The sequence below is a fragment of the Phascolarctos cinereus genome, unplaced genomic scaffold, assembly GCF_003287225.1.
Source record: "Phascolarctos cinereus isolate Bilbo 61053 unplaced genomic scaffold, phaCin_HiC Scaffold_4;HRSCAF=312, whole genome shotgun sequence".
NCBI classification, from domain to species: Eukaryota; Metazoa; Chordata; class Mammalia; order Diprotodontia; family Phascolarctidae; genus Phascolarctos; species Phascolarctos cinereus.
Genome location: NW_027555847.1, coordinates 119,682,380 through 119,703,362, shown reverse-complemented (window position 1 = coordinate 119,703,362; position 20,983 = coordinate 119,682,380). Strand labels below are relative to the sequence as shown.

The 20,983-nt window shown below is 37.6% G+C and overlaps 1 protein-coding gene across 2 annotated transcripts in view; it reads right to left on the bottom strand.

The window, feature by feature from the left end:
* PLGRKT (plasminogen receptor with a C-terminal lysine) overlaps positions 1–16,461 on the bottom strand; it is a 76,286-nt gene extending 59,825 nt beyond the window's left edge. Inside the window, exons 1-2 of one of the 2 annotated variants that reach the window (XM_021006315.2) lie at positions 16,359–16,461; positions 11,102–11,188 (exon numbers count right to left, since the gene is read on the bottom strand). In XM_021006315.2, the coding sequence (XP_020861974.1) occupies positions 11,102–11,182 (81 nt within the window). In that variant the 5' untranslated portion in view covers positions 11,183–11,188; positions 16,359–16,461. Of the gene's footprint in view, positions 1–11,101; positions 11,189–15,920; positions 16,066–16,358 lie in introns of those variants that run through there. The other variant, XM_021006314.2, reaches the window with a different exon arrangement.
* Between the last annotated feature and the right edge of the window lie 4,522 nt (positions 16,462–20,983).

Sequence of the window (20,983 nt, the reverse complement as noted above, 5' to 3'; positions counted from 1 at the left end):
GGGAAGTCATAGATGGGAACACTAGCCTTTTATTCTCAACAGGAATAATAATTATACAGTGCTTTAAGGTTTGGAAAGTGCTTTACAAATCTTATTTGATCCTTACAACAACCCTGGGAGGTAGGTGCTATTATTATCCCCATTTTACAGATAGGCAAACTGAGGTTAAGTGACTTGTCTGGGGTCACACAATTCCTAAGTGTCTTAGACAGTATTTGAACTCAGGTCTTTCTTACTCCTTGTCTACTGGTCAATCCACTGTGCCTCCTAGCTGCCTAGGAATCAGCAATATGGTTTTCATAGCTGTTTCCTCTACCTACTGCCCATCACTTCCTCTAATTCCTATTCATTGTTTTCATTCTATTTTCTTTACCTTCTCTACTTGAGAAGTCACCATGTAAATAAATGGTTACACTCTCTGCTGCTAAAGAAATAGCAGCATATTTCAAACAAAAATTTCTTTTAGACTTAAAATGTGTCATCAATGCTACTCATGTAAAGGTATTGGCTTTAATGCTTCTTCAAAAACTCTTCATGTCAATGGACAAAAAGCAGCCTGCTTTCAATATTACAACAGAGGAAGAGACGACTTTCAGAGTTTCACTGTACAGAATTTTTTTTTTTACCATCATAGTAAAAGTTGAATAGAGATGCATAGCACAGAAAAAAACACTCATGAAACTCAGCGGATAGAACAGTTTGGGGGACCCACTGCCTTCTTTAGTTTTCTAAACTGTTACAGGGAGATGCATGGTACAGTAGAAAGAACACTGGATTTGGATTCAGAAGAACTGGGATTGTATCTCAGCTTCACTATTTACCAGCTGTAACTGTAAGCTTTCAACTTTTTATGTCTCAGTTTTCTCATCTAAAAAAATGAAGTTTATTGGACAAAATTATCTGTGGAGTCTCTTCTAGTTCCTAAATTTATGATCCCTATCAGCTTCAGTCACTCTAAGGGTAGAGTTACAAATGGATAAAGCATTTATTAAGCACCTCCTGTGGATCACATTACTAAGCAATAAAAATACAAATATTAAGTAAGACAAGGAGATTATACTATAATGGGAGAAGACTCTCTCTCTCTCTCTCTCTCTCTCTCTCTATATATATATATATATATATATATATACATATACATGTACATGTATATATGTGTATATATAATATATAAATATGTGTATATATACACATATATGTGTGCATTTGTGTCTGTGTGTGTATGTGTATATAAAACCTTAAAAAGGATGGGGAGTCATCAACGAAGAGAGGAGGGTCCCAGGGTGGAGTTTTCTCACATATAAATTTGGCAGGTAAAGATAAAAAGGAGGAGCACAGAGACAATCCAGGTAACAGTAAGAGACAGTATGATTGGGATCAGCCTATAAAATGGTGGTCCTGGGGAAGAGTCACCAATTTGTTCCCAAATTCTACTTTTCTGTCTCCTCTGGCTTTTTAATTAATGTAATGTGAATTATTCAATTAAAACAAAACATTTCTTTCAAGGACATGGCATCAATGAAATTGTATAGGATCAATATTACAAATTAAGGTAGATATCAATAGTTGGAAAGTCATAATTAGAAACTAATGCGAATTCTAAAAACATAAATTACATCTACTTATTAAGTTTGAAGCACTGACATTAACTAGAACAAAGAATATGAAGATTTGTAACATGCTGACAGGAAATGAGATAACTGAATAAAAATTAAAAATAAAAACAAAGCCAGATAAATCATCTGTTCCGTGGTTCTCTCTGGTCATCAGATGCACAACTCATGCTTCTTAGTTACAATGGCCTTTCAGAGCACGACTCATTTAAAAATCCTTATACGATGCCATACTACACTAAAGTGAGGTTGATAGGTAGGTAGGTTGATAGATCAAGAATTCATTAAACACTTACTATGTGTCAGACACCGTACTAAGCAGTGGGAATATAAGCAGAAGCAAGGTAATGCCTTCCCTTAAGGAACATACATACACACATATATATACACTTACATATGTATGTATATAGCGTGTGGCATGTCTATCTATCTTCATCTATTCTAGATGGCATGGAACAGAGACGGCTGGGAAGTGATACCAGACAAGAGAAGGTAGGGTTACTCTTATGAAGGTCAAAGATCCCAGGGGCTGAGTCTAAGGTTCTAGTGGGAGGAGGAGGAACATGACAGCATTATAGAACAGCTGTATATGATGACCACAGTTAAACTGTATCATAGAGGTCACAAGATTAAAGAGCTGGACTGGGACATTTAGTCTAACCTCTCATTTTATTAACGTGCAAACCAGAAAGATTAGGTAATTAGCCCAAGTTCATACAATTAATTAAGTGGCAGAGCCAGGAAATGAAACGTCTCATTCCAAACATAGTGCTCTTTCTACTATACAATGTTGCCTTAGAAAAAAAAAAAGCATGTCATCGTGGAAAGAACATTAGATTGAAGTCAGAAGAGATAGGCAAAAATCCCACTTGTTACTGCCTGTGTGTTTTTAGCCAAGTCACTTCACCTCTATAGGCCTGTTTGTGCATCTATAAAATAGATTGAACTAGAGACTTTCTAGGATTCTATCAGATTTTAAATAGGTGATCCTATATTCTTAGGTGTCCCACAGGATTCTGCTCTGGGCCTTGTCCCTCTATACTACTCTTGGTGATCTCATCAGCTCCCATGGTTACCATCTCCATGCTGATGACTATCAAATCTACATCCTGCCCTGACCTCTCTGCTGACCTCCCATCTCACATTTCCAACTGCCTAGCAGATGTGCAGTGGACATCTTAAACTCAACATGTCCAAAACTGAACTCGTTATCTTTTCCACTAAACACTTTCCCTTCCCCTCCTCAATACCTGATATGTTCCCTGTTACTGTAGAGGGCATCACCACCCTCCTAGTCCTCCAGGCTCACAACCTAGAAGTCCTCCTCAACTCTTTACTATCTCTCACACACCGTCTGCCCACCCCTATATCCAGTCTGTTGCTGAAGCTAGTTGATTTCACTTCTGTAATATCTCTTGCATACATCCCTTTCTCTCCTCTGACATTGCCACCACTCTAGTGCAGGCCTTCATCACCTCACACTTGGACTACTGCAACAGCCTACAGTCAGCCTGCATCAAGTCTCTCACCACTCCAATCCAGCCTCCCATCAGTCACTAAAATGATTTTCCTAAAGTTCAGGTCCGATCATATTACACACATCCCACCCCCACCCCACTCAATAAATTCCAGTAGGTCCTTATCACTTCCAGGATTAAACACAGAATCTTTAGTTTGGCATTCAAAGCTCTTCATAACCTAACCCCATCTTAGTTTTTTAAGCTTTCTTACACCTAACTCCCTATCGACAATCTTCAATCCAGTAACACTAGCCCCCTTACTGTTCCACAAATAAGACCTTCCACTTCTCAGCTCTAGGCACTTTCTCTAGCTATCTCCCCTTACTTTGGAATGCTCTCCCTCTTCATCTCTGCCTACTAGCTCTCCTGGATTCCTTTAAGTCTCAACTAAAATCCTATCTTCTACAGGAAGCCTTTCCCAACTCTACTTAATTTTAGTGCTTTTTCTCTATTATTTCCTATTTATCCTACATATAGTTTGTATGGTATTTGTTTACTTCTTGTCTCCCTCATTAGATTGTCAGTTCCTTGAGGGCAAGTGTTGTCTTTTGTTGCTTGTCCTTTGTTTTCAAAGAGCACCAATGACACCATGATTTTGAGGTATGGGAGATATCTTGCCTTGTCTGTGAACTGGATTTGAGTGAGGTAGAGCTGCAGAACCACAGCCTCTCTCTCTTACAGAGTCATCAAAGTCCAGTGGTAAGACAAAAGTCAAGACAACTGGCGATGGCGCAGGAGGCAGTGGATGACCCTCGATTGTCTCTGCTTCTTCTTGTATCCCCAGCACTTTTTTAGTAGTAATTATTATTTTGTGGATTTAAAAACTTTACATAAAATTCTTTTATATATAACTTCAACTCTGTTTTCATGAGGGAGATCTTATTTGAATTACTGAACAAACTGGTAATTCACCAGAATTACTATCCTACATGTATTTCTTGACTTCAAATAATTTATGATCCTTACAATCACACATATGCTGCCACATTAGGTAATATTTGTCTTTTGTCACCAGAAAACTTAATACTGCTAGAACCATACAAATCATAAAATTAAAAATGCCTCAATAATACAGTTTTTGAGATAATTATTTCCAGTGTCTGCCATCCCAGTATATTAGTACAACAACTAGAGTACATAAAAAAGTGACGCCTTCCGATTTTATACTGGACCTTTACATAGCATTACACAGGAACATGAATAAATCTGTTATGCGTAATTTTAATATTACCTAAGTTTTGTGGGGGGTTTTTTAAACCACCAAGAAAAACGAAAAATACCTTGAGTTTTCTTAGTGAGAGTTGAATTTATTATATAACTAAATATTCTCTACAAAATACTACTCAGATACCTCATCACGGCATAGAGGTGGCTATGGATTCTCATAGGCTATGCCAGGAAAACATAGGTACACTTTTTTGTCCTAATTGCACTGATTTTGTTCATTCAAAAACTTTCAAATTTCCTGTACTGAAAATGATTGATTTTATTTTTCATAATTGCTTCTTTCCCTTGTTTGAGTAAGAACTCACCCCCAGCTATACTTGTGAAAGTTACATGATATCATTCCCTTTCAATTTTTTTCTCACGAGATCTTTTACAGTCAGGATACTTTTTAAAAATCTTATTGTGATAAACAGTATAAAATGTTGGTCTAAATCTAGTTTTTGCCTAGTTGGTTTTCAATTTTCCCAGTAGTTCCTGTTAAAAACACTTCACTGAGTATTTTATACTCTTAGGTTTATGAAACATTGAATTATTGAATGTTTCTGGTGCTTGCTTGCCTAGTCTGTTCCAATGGTCTACTTTTCTGCCTTTTTGCCAGTACTAAATAGTTCTGATGTAATTATTGCTTTATAATATTCCATGTATGGTTATGCTCACTATTCATCTTCATTCCTACTATTAAAAAAATCATTATTTCTTTTGAAATTTCTGACCTTTTGTTCCTCCAAATAAATTTTATTATTATTTTGTTTAGCTCTATGAAATACCTCTATAAGTAATCAGTACCTCATCTGATTAGAACAGCATTAAATCTGTAAATTAATTTAGGTAATATCATCAGGAACAGTTAATATCCCTCCAATTACTGAAGTCATTATTTCTTAAAAGAATGTTTTATAATCGTATGTACATAAATGCTAAGTATATTGTGGCAGATTAACTACAGATATTTTCTGCATGTTGTAGGTATCTTCAATGGATTATTCCTATCATTTCCCTTTGATTTTGTCATTGCTATTTAGATATGCTAATTGTTTTGTGGATTTATTTCGTATGTGCTATTTTACCAAAACTATTGTCTCAGTTTCTTCACTGATTCTTTGTAGTTTTCTACATAAACAATTATGTCATCTGCAAACAAGAATAATTTTGTTTCTTTTTTCAAATATTTATGTTTTTAATGTCTTTCTTCTTTTTAAAAAATAAATCATAGATTTTTTTCATAATCTAACTTTCCCTATATCTCTTCCCTTCTCCCATTCCAGTTAACAAAGCATTTTTTTTCTTTTTAGGCAATTCGGTTTGAGCAATTTGCCCTGGGTCACACAGCTAGTAAATGTCAAATGTTTGGTCTGAGGCTGGATTTAAACTCAGGTCCTCCTGACTTCAGGGCCAGTGCTCTATCCACTGCGCCACCTAGCTGCCCCCCAGCAAAGCATTTTTAAAAGAAAAGGAGTGAGGAGGAGGGTTTTTTCCTATCTCTTCTTTTTGGCCAAGTTTGTTCTTTGTCACTTTGCAACATTAATTTTGATTAGTTTGTGGTGATTGTTATTTCAATTTACATGTACTGGGTATAGTATTACTGGCTATAATATTTTTTTGGCTCTGTTTACAATCCAGTAATGTTACTTTAATATGCATGTACCATAATTTGTTTATCCATTCCTCCATCAAGTAGTACCAACTTTGTTTCCAATTCTGTGATACCACCAAAAAAAATGTGGCTATAAGTATTTTGGTGTTTATGGGGCCTTCCTTTTAATAGGTGACTTCTTTTTCTCTTTAAAACTTCTAAAACTATGTCAAAAAATAGTAGTGCATTCTCACCTTTAAAAAATTATATTTACTAGAAAAGTTTATGTACTTTCTACATTGGCAATAACACCAGCCCACAGAAATTGAAAAATGAAACAGACATGACTTCATTTTCAGTCAATAATTTTTTTTAGTCTTAATAAATTTCTTTGTAACTCATTCATCCTTTCTTCTTCCCCTATCATCACACAGGAAGAGGTCTTCCTCTTCCTTTCTTGGGCTGAATCTTCATCTAACTATGAACATGAGCCCACCATTTGCTTCCTCTATGAGGCTTTAATTATCTTATATTTTCTTTTCTCTCTGTAACCAAATTGGAGTCTGTCTCCCTCAAACCAATAAATAAAATACCTCCCCTAACTCTTCTATTTCTAGAGCTATCATCCTAATTTTCTCCTTTCCTTAAAAACCAAAGTCTTGAACAGACTAGTTTATATACCTTGCCTCTATTTCTTTATCACCAATCCATTTCTAAATTCCTTACGTTATGGTTTCTGCCCCTGTAATAATACTGAAAATTTCTCTCTCCCCAGTCATCTCCTGATCAATTTTTTCCCTCAGTGCTCATTTTTCTTAACCTGAGAATACTATTCAACACTGTTAATTACTCCCTACCTTGAAATCCTAGATGAAAAGCTTATACTACAGCACCATACAGTCTGTGGTTAAAAAAAATGAAAAGTTCTTCAATGTTCTACATGTCCTCACAAATCTAAAGATTAAGATGTTTAGAATACGAGAAACGTTTACTAATTCAAGGTTACTTATTAACCAAATTCATTAATCACATACATAATATTATATTTATATACAATAGTAGTTATGTGTATAAAATGTGCCTATTTCATTTACCTTAATTATATCCTCTACCAGAAGTCATAAGTTGATTGACACTCTGCCATAAAACAAGGAATACAGAAAAAAGGAGTAGTTTTCTGTTTAATGTTCAACTTTTATTACACTGTTCTGCATACAATGAATATTCATTCAATAAAAGTTAATTTTTTTTGTTCATTGCTTTTGTTCATTCAGAAGCTTTTAAATTTCCTGTAGTCACAATGACTGATTTCATTTTTCATAATTGCCTCTTTTCCTTGTTTGGTTAAGAATTCTCCTTTATAAAAGGAAATAAGAATTCTCCTTTATAGAAGAAGGAAACCTATAAAGCACTGTAACACATTAAGATCTTGTGGATTTTCCTGGCTCATTCTTTGTGCTTCACTTTCCTCTTCCAGTTATTACAATCCAGTTTTGATCCTATTTATAATACCAGAATGAATTCTCAATCCATTTCTGTCATTTGACATCAAGATACCAAAAAGAAAGAAAGAAACAAAGGATAGTGGTGCCCTCTAGTGACAGTGGAAGAAAGTACTAATTTTTAACTGAGTGAAATCAAGCTCAATGCTTGAGTATGCCCAGAGGTTCCCAAAGTGGGTGATACTGCCCTCTCAGGGGCGCTGGAACAATGCGGGGGAGTGTTAGTAGCCTTCAGTGCAACTGAGGCAGAAGGTATTGAATAAAAATAATGGGGCAGTGGAAGCATAAGAAAAGAAGAAACTATAAGAAAATTTTGAAAAATCATTGGTACATGTTTCATCTGTTGTGTAACATAGTCAAAGTTGTAATGATTACATTATTTTCCAAATAAACAGACAAATGCAAGTTGTAACTCATTAGCGGTCAAGTGCACCAACAGGTTTTAATAAGCAAGTGTTGGCAGGCAAGTGTGTCACTCATTGTCAGGAAGTCCAGCGTGCATCAGCAGGAATATGTGTGTGTAACAACTTGTTTATAATACAATACTGTATGGTTACATGGTGCAATATGGTGTCATCAAAATTTCAATGCAAGAAAAAATCCATAAATTTATAATAAATTGTTAAATTTAAGATGCATCATTTTTTAAAAAAACTATATTTTTTGAAATGATGTAAATTTTTTAAAAAGCCATTAAAGGGGTTAAAGAAAGTAGATTTCAGGGAAACTAGGTGGTGCAGTGGAGAAAGCATCAGCCCTGGAGTCAGAAGGACCTGAGTTCAAAGCTGGCCTCAGACACAACACTTACTAGCTGTGTATCCCTGGACAAGTCACTTGACCCCAACTGCCTCGACCAAAAAAAAAAAGTAGATTTCCAGGGAAGTATTAAGTAATTTTTTTTAAAAGAAGGGAGTAGGCCAAATAAGTTTGGGAACCTCTTTCTACAGCCAATTAGTTATCCATAGGTAGCAGGGAGGTAGACAGCATGAGAAACTGATACTTGTAGATAATTCAACATTGCATTTTAGCAAAGTAATATTACTCTACTCTCTCTTAAAATCTTTTACCAAAGATATTTTTTAAAAATGTAAGTTCATAGAATCAAAGAATTATAAAGTCGGTAGGGGTCTCAGAGGCAAACTAGTCCAATCCCTACCTGAACAAGAATATGACATCACTGACAAGTTTTCATCCAAGTTCTATTTGAAAACTTCTACTGAGGTACATCTTACTATTAAGGAAATTCTTTGCATTTCTGGACGGTTCTAATTATTGGGAAAGTATTTTTTGTTGTTGGTATTGTTGTTACAAGGAATTGAAATCTGCCTTTCTATGACTTCCACCCATTGATCCTAGTTTGAATAGTTTCAGATTTATTTTCTTTTATTAACAAAGTCATAATTAATCAGAATGTCTGTTAATTTGTTGTTGTTATTGTTGTTGCTAAGTAAGGGCTAACTGAAAATTCTTCTGGTTTCAAACCTTACTGAGAATCATTCTAAAAAGTACTGGTAAAGTATCTTGAATATAATTGAATCTTTCTTTGGCTCAGGATCTTTGAGTATCCCAAAGTCATGATAACATAACAATAACTGTAATTGGGTAGCACTGTAAATAAAGATTTAGGAGACTGGGCAGAAGTCATTCATCCAATACCTATTGATTTAACAATCTACTCTATGACTAGCACAGAGCACACAGTTACTCAAGACCACCTCTGGAAGCCGATGTTTTAAAAGAAGATTTTTAGCATGACAGCGTTATGGTGAGATTTGTCTAAAATTGGAGCACAGGAAAAAAATGGTGGAGAAGATTCAAGTTGGTTCCAATTATTCAAAGTTTTACCATTGCATTTATTCTGCTTAACCTCCTTATGGAAATGCTAATGACAGGGAAAATTGACTGGCACATTCACAAGTCAAGAATGGGTAACCAAGTCTTTATAGTTTCTTCAATACTTTAAGGATGATTTCATCATTGTAGATATTGCCCCTTTAATTGATGAAGAATAAAACATCTAGGAAGGCAGCATGAGATGCTGGAAAAAGCATGAGCTCTTGAGTCAGAGGATGTGAACTGAAATCCCTTCTCTGATGCTTACTACTTGTGTGACCTTGGGTAAGTCACTGAACCTCCCTATGCCTTGATTTCCTTATCAATAAAATGAGGGGCTTGGACAGCCTTACTGTGAGGTCCCTTCCAGCTCTAGGCTATGATCCTAATATGATCTCTGCCACTTAACAGACAGTCTTCTTGAGTTAATGCGGCAACAACAACAACAACAAAAACCACTCTGATCTCTTGGCCAAACTTCTGGTTCGAATTCAGGCAAGGTCGAATCTCATCACTATCCATGCGGTGGTATGTATTCCATCAACAGGCCTGTGCACAAAGTCTTACTGGCTCAACTTGGTAGTTCCCGACAGGGATGGCACTTGGCTGATACTGCCTTTAAATGACCACAGCTACCTCCATGGAATAATGAAGTAGGATTTAAGTGGGTGTCTTAACCCTTTACTCTACTCAACCAGGAAAACTAATATCAGAATGGAATATGGAAAAGGACAACTCATTTTACAAATCAATGGCCTGTCCCTAATGTCAGTTATATTCCAAATATGATGCCGAATCTTAATGGCCTCTGCATGATAGGATTGGTTCCCATCTAACTATAGCAGCTTAAATTTATTCTCAGATGGGATATGACTCATCGAAACCTAGACCAAAATGAATTCACCTCACAAAAGCATATCTAATCCCCAAAAAGGCTGAGAAATTTACCGGATCTTAACAGAGTCTGTAAGACAGAATGATGTAGAATTTAGGTTAAGAACTCAACAGATTGTTGGAGACAAAAATGCATTCCTTGGATTGGCTGCAGTCCGGACTTACTTAAAATCAAAATCAAACCTGTTCTGGGTTTGTGTTAGGGGCACAAGTTTGTCACGTCACTCCTCATTGAGTAAAGATTATCAGCTTGACAAACATGGGTTGTCTGTAGTAAGATTATAAATTTAAATGAATAGCTCCCCAAATTTCCCCACCAAATGGAATACTTTCCATTTTTTCATTTTCAGTTTTAAATCCTTAATTTATTCTTGGTAAAATTGATCTACTTTTCTCTTACATCAACAACTTTCTTTTTCCTTCCAAAATAAATATCTACCCATCCCCTCAACTCCTGCTCTTCTTCACTTTCAACAGTCTTCTCTTTTGAGTGCCCACCTATTAAAGCCAGAGGGCTAACAAGGCTCAGTGAGCTGGATTTTATGAAGCTATGGTTCTGGTCTTATTTTTAAACACTTGATTTTGTTCCCTAATTTTTTTCTTCTGCATCTTGACAACCTTTATTTATGGTTGCTTTGCTTTAATATTTTAGATGTGGCCACAGTAGAAACATGATAGAAACTTCTGAAATTCTGAGAAACAGATATATGTTTAGCATATTTCCAACACGAACATTTTTACTTACTTCTCTAGATCAGGTATCTAGAAAGTCCCAAAGTCACCAGATAACTAACTATCCATTTCACTTCAGTTGGATAGATTGGCCACATGTGTATTTTAATTTTTTCTAAGCAGTACAGAATGTAAAGCAATTCAGCCATTTCTGTAGCAAAATTTTAAATTGTAATGATTTAATGAAGTTGACACATGAAATCATACCTGAAGTTGAGCATTCATGAACATAAATTCCTGTTGCTGTTTCATGTTTTCACTCATATGTTTTGAAAAAAGAAATCCCATTTTGATCTAAAATGAAAAGATATTTATTTAGTATTCAATTGTTCTAGCATTATATATTTCTTGCATTTAATCATAAACTTGGTTTCTAGTTTTTCCTCCATGTACATTAAGGAACCGAAGAACTTCAAAAATCTTTTGGGTTTCTTTCAACATCATTGGGCCTGGAGTCAGGGAGATCCAAGTTAAAATGCAACCTCAGGCACTCACTAGCCATGTGACTCTAGACATGTCGCTTAAACTCTGTCTGTTTCACTTTCCTTTACTGTAAAATGGAGGTAATAATAGCACCTCCCTAACAGGGTTGTGGTGAGGAACAAATGCAATAGCATTTGTAAAAAGCACTTAGCTGGCACATCGCAGGTACTCATCAAATGCTTGTTCCTCTCCCTCTCTCCCTATATCCAATAGGTTTTTTTTGCAATCGGGGATAGGTGACTTGCCCAGGGTCACACAGCTAGTAAGTGTCAAATGTCTGACACCAGATTTGAATTTAGGTCCTCCTGACTCCAAAGCCAGAGCTCTTTCCACTGTGCCACCTAGCTGTCCTAGCAAAATAACTGTGATGGATCTATGCTCTCACTGATTTGGATGCTTCTTCCGATGGTATATTCCAACTCATCCTTACTTTTTCATGTTCATTCTATATAATGCTCCTTCACATCTTCCATAGGAGGATTGCTCAGCATCCTGGGTAGGGGGAATTCCTCTAAAATCTATGCATATGACATGCATACAAAGGAAGCATAAGGCTTGTCCATTTATTATCCCTTGCTCTTCGTTTATGACTCACCTCTTTTTCAGGTCATGCACTCTTGTATGACTTTTTTTTTGGGGGGGAGGCACTTCTCCCAATTCTTCATTAAGAATATATTGCAGTCTGCTCATGTCTACCATATGTCTCTCCATTGCTCTTTGGGTAACTTGCCACTGTATTTCTTTGAACACTGTGGTATTACATGACTTTCTCCCAAACAGCATCACTGTATGATATTAAATATTATAAAAAGTATATGTGGCAGGTTTTCAGGGATAGGTTCAGGATCATTGAAAAACATGACTCAATTTCCCAAAGGCAACTACACATATGTTCTACTTTGTGTTCAATTTTGGGCTTAGTTCATTTTCTATCTGCAGTGTCTGTTCCAACTAGTGGGCAATCTGTCCAAATGTAAACCATAATCTGAACAATAAGCCATTCTTCATTTGGCATAATATTGCCCAAGGAAGTAAGATGCTAATGACTATGAATTCAGACGTCTTACTTTTCCCATTTCTACATAATCTACAAATACACTTTGCTGAAGGCTTGAAAAGGGAACTTGAAGTCTTTTGAAAATGATACTCTGCCAAAGAATCACAAAATTGCTCCAAAGGTATAGAGAATATATAATTCCTATGTCCTTGTTGATTTTTTTTAAAGCATGAGATTCCAAAGAGCAAAACACGCCTTAAAGACCCAATAGATGGTTTCCTATATATGTGACAAAATCAAAGTAGATTCCTTGAGAGATGCAACAGACAGGATAACTTTTATTCAGTGACCCAATGATTACTAGTATCAACTGAAGCATAAGCCAAGGAGATATGTGTTTGCCATTTTAGTAGAATGCTTCCAACAAGCATTCCAAACAGAACAGAACAGAAATGGTCAGGTTCGCTAGATTATTCTGTTTGTAGATGATATTGTGCTGATTGTACTGAGTCCTGGAACACTGGAGATTTTCCTAAATGATTTCTTAAAAGGGCAAAAAATAGAAAAGTTTAAAAGATTTTTTTTCTTAATTTTCCTAGGTATTATCATATGCTTGTTTTATCGTCTTACCCATGCGCCTTGGGCAGTGTCAAAAGATCTGAGTTCTAGCTCTGCCAGTAACTAGATGCATGGCCATGGGCACATATCTTAACCACTCTGGGCCTCAGTTTCCTTATCTGTAATACCAACAGTTTAGATCAGATAATCTAAGGTTCTTTCCAGCTCTAACATTCTAGGATTCTTTATACTGTACAGCACTAACAGGTTAAAGAAGAGATGGGAATGATTTGTAATAAGTGGAAAGAAGTAATGCCGCTCACACTCTACTCCATGGGAATCATACTCCCAAAGATATCATGTAGGTAAGTGGCTTTGCCCACAAATGTGAAAACACAACCATAGATACAACTAAGAAGTAAACTTTCAGTCATTTTTCAGTTGGGTCCTACTTTTCATGACCTCATTTGGGGTTTTCTTGGCAAAGATTTGTTTTGGCAAAGAGTGATTTGCCATTTCCTTCTCCAACTCATTTTACAGATGAATAAACTGAGGTAAACAGAGTTAAGAGACTTGCCCAGGGTCACACAGCTAGTAAATGTCTGAGGCCACATTTGAACTCAGGAAGATCAGTCTTCCTAACTCCAGGCCCAGTGTTTTATCTACTGCGCCACCAACCTGCTCCAAGGAGTAAACTACTTTGGGGAAAAAACACAAAACCACTCTGCCATTTTTTGTTATTGATTGTTTTAAAAACACAAAGAAATTTTTTAAAAATTGTTCATTGTCCTTAGGCTTGTGTGAGTTTTAAAAAATGAAACAATGGATATGAAGTTGTTTGTTTTTTTAAGGATATAATGAGTGAATTGTATAAAACTGAAACTGTTCCCCTTTTTTCTTCTGAAGGCATAAATATGATAGGAAAGAGTTAGTTATGAAAGGCCTGATGGGTGAGGTAGACTATTATGGTTGTCCTATAATGGCAATAATGCCTCCCTACCTAAAGTTTGAACAGGTATTGCAAGCTGACCCCCTGAGAAGGTGGAAGGGGCTTGTGGACAATGAGAATTGTATGGCATTGATTATTTATTGTAAATATAGGCAGAAAATGCCTCTGAATATGGAATGTCAAAGCCATCTCTACTGCTTAATGTGTGAGTTAGAACAGCCTCCTTCCGTGTAAGCAGGATAATCTTGACCTGTAAATTTATGCCTTCCAGTGTGGATGCTTAGTGATTAGTTTTGAAAGCAAGAGTGTGGGCTACCTGGGGGGTTCTGAACCCTTGAACAGGGCATTTCAGTCTTGACTGGCTATTATTGGATCCAGGAATGAAAGTGAAAAGTAACAGTATGGATCCTTGGTTGTGTGCCTACAAAGTGACTGGGTAAAAAGGAAGACAGATCTACACTGTTGGATTCCCCACAGCTAGATGGCACAGTCAGTAGAGCAATGGGCATAAAGTCAGGAAGAGCTGAGTTCAAAACAGGCTTCAGATTCTTAATAGTTGTGTGATCCTACTCAAGTCACTTAACCTGTTTGCTTCAGTTCCCTCAGTTCTAAAATGAGGATTAGAGTATCATCTACTTCCCAGGGTTGTAGTGAGGATCATATGATATAATATTTGTAAAGTACTTAGGTCAGTGTGTGGCAGGTAGGCAGTTTTATAAATGCATGTTCCATTCCCTTCTCCTTTTGGATGTAGATGGGATTGCCCTGAGTACCCTAAAATCCATTTTGAAGGTACAAGAATTGAGTTCTACTATGGCCCAGGGCAGGTACTGTCAGACAGAGTAACAGCCCCAGTCCTACTGACAATCCCAGGAAATTGCCTATTAATGGTAAAACCCATTTGCCTTGATCTAAGGAGAGGAGAATGCTCAAGATTAGTCTGAGCTATCTAGGTCTTTAAGTGAAAGACAACACAACAGTAGCATGGGTGGCCGCATTGCATTTGGAGTCAGAAGACCTGGGTGTCTCCTTTCTTCCTCCTTCAATTACTGCTTCCAGGAAGCATTCTCCAACTAATCTCAGTCCATTTCAATTCAGGAAAACATTCACCAAACAGCTTTTACTTAAATGGTACTTCTGGAAGGTGCAAAACTCTACATAAATGAGAGCTACTGTTTATTCTGTTAATAAAAACAGCATGAAATAAACTAAACTAAAATAAAGGATTTGGAGTCAAAAGCCTTAGGCTTGAATCCCAACTACACCACTTGCTGTTTCTGTGACTTTAAGTGACCCCCTTCCTGTTTGCTCACCTGTAAAACAGCAAAGTACTTTATGAGTTTGTTAAGAAGATAAAATATGACACCATGCATGTAAAGTGCTTTATAAAACCATAAAGGGCTTTATAAATGCTAACTATTGTGTTTGTTTTCTATGTGAGCTGTAAGGGACAGCACTTGTCAGAAGTCGTGTTAAAAGAGTCCCTCCTCTGCCACAAAACCTTGAATATGATCCGAGCTCTCTGGGTCAAAACGCCTTCCCTACCTCAGAGGGTAGTTAGTGTAATGCTGAAACAAAACTACCCACCAGTACCACGTAATCTACATTCGATCACGGATTTAGAGTCGACAGGGCCTTTAGAGGTCACCTAGGCCAGTGCCCTTGCACCCCTCTGTTTGGGTAAGGAGGTAATGGGCGCTCAGAGGGATTAAGCGACTTCTTCAGGGTCACCCGCTAACCCAAGCAGACCTCCAACCTCACTGCCACGCCACTACTTAGCCTAGCCAGTCCCTCACAGGCGTGGCCAGGTTCCGCTGGACATGCAGGAGCATGCGCACCCCACCCCACTCCAGCCCGCGCTCCGGCTCCCAGACACCCACCCGCCCGCCCGCCAGGGCACGTGCCCCGACACTGGACCCTTAGTGATCCTAGGGGGAGCGCTGCGCTGCAGTCCCCGCGCCGGGAGCTCCCGGACCTGCTTGCTCCTTCTCACCCCCGCCCTCTCCCTGAGCCCTCCCAAAGCTTCTGGGCACGCTTACAGAGGACAGGAGGCTCCCAGGAGCTGCTCTCCTTGTTCGGGAAGGTGGCTAGGGCACTTGCGGGGCTGTGGACGAGTTTCCGAGGCGGCCTTGAGTCGGGCGGGCCCCGCCTGAGCAAGGTCCGGTGAGTGGCTAAGGCATTCTGTGAGCCCATGGCCAATCAGCGCGCAGCCTGGGGTTCCTTAAAGGAACAGGCACCCTCTTGGACCCAGTTCTGTTGCTATAGCCTGCCAGCCCTGCTGCCAGCTCCCCCTTATTCCCCTGGCGGCTGTAACTGCCACCTCCACCAGAGCACACCTGGGGTGGTGGTGAGGAGGGGAGCTGACTGGCATACGAGCACCCAGAGCTCAAGAGAGATGGGGCTAGAGTCTTGGCTTTTGGATTTCACGAGTCTGTGAACATGGATGGGCAAAAAATTACATTTCTATTTTCACTAACCTTCGGTTTCCTTTGTAGTCCCACGTCTTTTCTTTTTTGCTTTTGGAATTTTTACTCTGAGAAGGAATCGGTAGGTTTAGCCAGACTGCCAAAAGGGTTCATCACACTGAAAAGTTTAAGAAGTCCTGATCTAGGGCAAGCATAGACAGAATGAGAAGCCTAAAGAAAGTAGTGCAGTAATAAGTATTTATTAAGTGCCTGCTGTATGTCAAGGCACTGTGTTAAATATTTTACAAATACGTCATTTGAGACACTGTAAAGTAGGTGCTGTTAATCTTGGATTTTACAGTTGAGGAAGCTGAGGCAGACAGAGGTTAACTGTCTTGCCCAGGGTTACACAGCTAGCGTGTGTCTGAAGGTGGGATGTGAACTCAGGTTTTGCTGACTTTAGGCCCGGCACTGTATCCATTGAAGTATCTGACCAGAGGTAACAGGTTACAACTAGCAGAGTCAAGATTCAAACCTAGGTCATTTGGCTGGAAGTCTTATCTACTTTATAATGCTGACCTTTCACTCTTGCCCTTTTCACTGTACCACATTACAGATAAAGAAACCGGAAAGTCGTATTACTCAGTCTGTTCAAGATCTGTTCAAAGGTCACAGGTTCTGCCCCCCGTGGAAAGCAAACCTAGATCCCCTGCTAATAGGTCTACTGCCCTTCCATTCCATCAAAATCTCACAGAGAAATCCAAAATTTGATCTAATCAGGGCCTTAGGTTGGGTTCTGCTCCAAATCCTATTGCCCAGTAACATGAGCAGTGGTTTTCAGGGATCCTTAAATAATCTTCCTTACTCTAAGCCCAGGACTCACCACTATACCATTCTGCTACTATTCAACATTAACATACTGTGATTAAAGTACTTTTAAAATTTTAGTGAATTCTATCAAACATTTAAAGAACAACTAATTCTAATACTATATAAACTATTTGGGGAAAATAGGCGAAGGAGTCTTACCAAATTCTTTTTATGATACAGATATGGTGCTGATACCTAAACTGGGAAGAGCCAAAACAGAGAAAGAAAATTATAGACCAATTTCTCTAATGAATACAGATGCAAAAATTTTAAATAAAATATTAGCAAAGAGATTATGTAATACAGAACATTATTTTGCCATTTAGGTAGTAGGGCCCTTTAAGCCATAGAAAGCAAAAGTTGGTGCTTAATCTTACCCCAGACCTCTTTCCTCCTAAATCTAAACAATAGTGAAATGTACTCTGGCATAGCTCAGCATAGCCGGTACCTCCAATGCAAATGGATAAGAAAGCTTGCAATATAATTGCTTTAGATAATTATGTTTATACCAGAGACCAGGACACCTGGTCTGGTTTGTGTGATCTCTGATCTGTAATAATGGGGTGCTTAGGTGCTTGCGCTTGTACTTGTGCCCCAATTTCTCCCTAGTCTCAGAAACACTGTCTCTAACAACCATTCCCCAGCCCAAGGACACTGTGCCTAGCAGTTATTCATGCATGGGCCTCAGCATGATCCTTATCTCTCTCCCTGGTACAGCTACACAGAGCTGGGGCTGCTCAGGCTCCAGCCCTCAGATCATGTCTCTGGAAGCCTCCCAATTCCTCAGTAAGTTCCTGTGTTGTAAGAAAGCTTTCCCTTGTTGCAGATCATTCTCTCATCAAGACAGAGGGAGAGGGGTGTCCTTGACCAGCCCAAGAACTCTTCCTCTTGCCAGACTTCAAAGATCTATCCCCCTCCCTGTCCTGTATACTCCCTGTACTTTCCCATCCATAGCCTCCAAAGACACCTGCATCTTTGGATTACCTCATCAGTGTTCCTCACATTTCTTTCCCATGTTCTTTTCTATATAAACCCTAGTTCGACCCCTGATGGGGGCTGCTTGATTTGGATGTGCATTCCCCTGGCAGCCGCGCACTAATAAATCCACATCTTATATTACATCTGGGTTTCACTCGCTGATTTCTCGGTACAACAATTACAGCAACTTATCTCAAGGATAATACACTATGACCAGGTAGGATTTATACCAGGAATGCAGGGCTGGGTTCAATATTAGGAAAACTATCAGCATAACTGACCATATCAACAATAAAACTAACAAATCAAATGATTATCTCAATAGATGCAGAAAAGGCATTTGACAAAATACAACACCCATTCCTATTAAAAATGCTAGAGAGGGTCAGGTAGATGGAGCACTGGTCCTGGAGTCAGGAGGACTTAAGTTCAAATCTGGCCTCAGGCACATAACACTCACTAGCTGTGTGACTCTGATGTGTGACACTTCAAAATTGTACTAGAAATGCTAGCTTTAGCAATTAGAGATGAAAAAGGTGAATCTATCACCAAGGAAGAGGAAATTAAAACAATAATTAAAAACTATTTTACGCAACTATATGCCAACAAATTTGACAGTCTTAGTGAAATGGATACATATTTACAAAAATATAAATTGCCCAGATTAACAGAAGAGGAAGTAAAATACTTAAATAACCCCATCTCAGAAAAAGAAATTGAATAAGACATTGATGAACTCCTTAGGAAAAAATCTCCAGGGCCAGACGGATTTACAAGCGAATTCTATCAAACATTTAAAGAACAATTAATTTCAATACTATATAGACTATTTGGGAAAATAGGTGAAGAAGGAGACTTACCAAATTCTTTTTATGATACAAATATGGTGCTGATACCTAAACCAGGAAGAGTCAAAACAGAGAAAGAAAATTGTAGACCAATTTCTCTAATGAATATAGATGCAAAAGTTTTAAACAACATATTAGCAAATAGATTACAGCAACTTATCACAAAAATAATACACTATGACCAGGTAGGATTTACACCAGGAATGCAGGGTTGGTTCAATATTAGGAAAACTATCAGCATCATTGAGCATATCAACACCAACACCAACAGAAACCACATGATATCTCAATAGATGCAGAAAAAGATTTTGACAAAATACAACACCCATTCCTATTAAAAACACTAGAGAGCATAGGTATAAATGGAGTCTTCCTTAAAATAATAAATAGCATCTACCTAAAACTTTCAGCAAGCATCATATGTGATGGGGACAAGCTAGAAGCATTTCCAATAAGATAGGGGGTGAAACAAGGATGTCCATTATCATCACTGTTGTTCAATTTTGTACTGGAAATGTTAGCTTTAGCAATAAGAGAAAAAGAAATTGAAGGTATTAGAATAAGCAAAGAAGAAACAAAGCTATCATTCTTTGCAAATGATATGGTGATATACTTAGAGAATCAAGTAAAAAACTACTTGAAATAATAAACAATTTTAGCAATGTTGCAGGCTATAAAATAAAACCACATAAATCATCGGCATTTCTATATTACCAACAAGGCCCAACAGCAAGAGATAGAAAGAGAAATTCCATTTAAAGTTACTGTAGACATTATAAAATTATAAAAAGGAGTCTACCTCCAGAAACAAACCCAGAAACTATATGAACACAATTACAAAACACTTTTCACACAAATAAAGTCAGATCTAAATAATTTGAAAAACATCATTTGCTCATAGATAGGCTGAGCTAATATAATAAAAATGACAATTCTACCTAAATTGAATTACTTATTCAGTGCCATACCAGTCAAACTACCAAAAAATTATGTTAAAGAGACAAAACAATAACAAAATTCATTTGGAAGAACCAAAGGTCCAGAATATCAAGGGAATTAATGAAAAGAAATGCAAAAAAAGGTGGCCTACCTATACCAGATCTTAAATTGTATTGTAAAGCAGCAGTCATCAAAACTACTTGGTAGTGGCTAAGAAACAGAGTGGTGGATCAGTGGAATACGTTAAATATGCAAGACACAACAGTTAATGGCTATAGTAATCTACTATTTGATAAATTCAAAGATTCCAGCTTCTGGGTTAAGAACTCACTATTTAACAAAAACTGCTGGGAAAACCTGGAAAATAGTGTGGCAGAAACTAGGCATAGACCAACTTTTTTTTTTAGTTTGGGTTAAGTGACTTGCCCAGAGTCACATAGCTAGTAAGTATTATGTGTCTGAGACTGGATTTTAACTCAGGTCCTCCTGACTCCAGGGCCAGTGCTCTATCTACTGCACCACCTAGCTGCCCCCATAGACCAATATTTTACACCTTATACCAAGATAAAGTCAAAATGGGTACATGATTTAGAAATACAGATTGATACTATAAACAAACAAGATTAGTTTACCTGTCAGATCTATGGAGAAGAGAAGAATTTATGACCAAACAAGAGATAGAGAACATTATGAAATGCAAAATGGATGATTTTGATTACATTAAATTGAAAAGTTTCTACACAAACAAAACCAATGCAACCAAGTTTAGAAGGGAAGCAGAAAGCTGGGAAAAAAATTTTACAACCAGTGTCTCTGATAAAGGCCTCATTTCTAAAATATATAGAGAACTGAGTCGAATTGATAAGAATACAAATCATTCCCCAATTGATAAACTGTCAAAGGATATGAACAGGCATTTTTCAGAGGAAGAAATTAAAGCTATTTATAGTCACATGAAAAAATGCTCTTAATCACTATTGCTTAAAGAAATGCAAATCGAAACGACTCTTGAGGTACCACATCACACCTATCAGTGTGGCTAATGACAGAACAGGAAAAAAA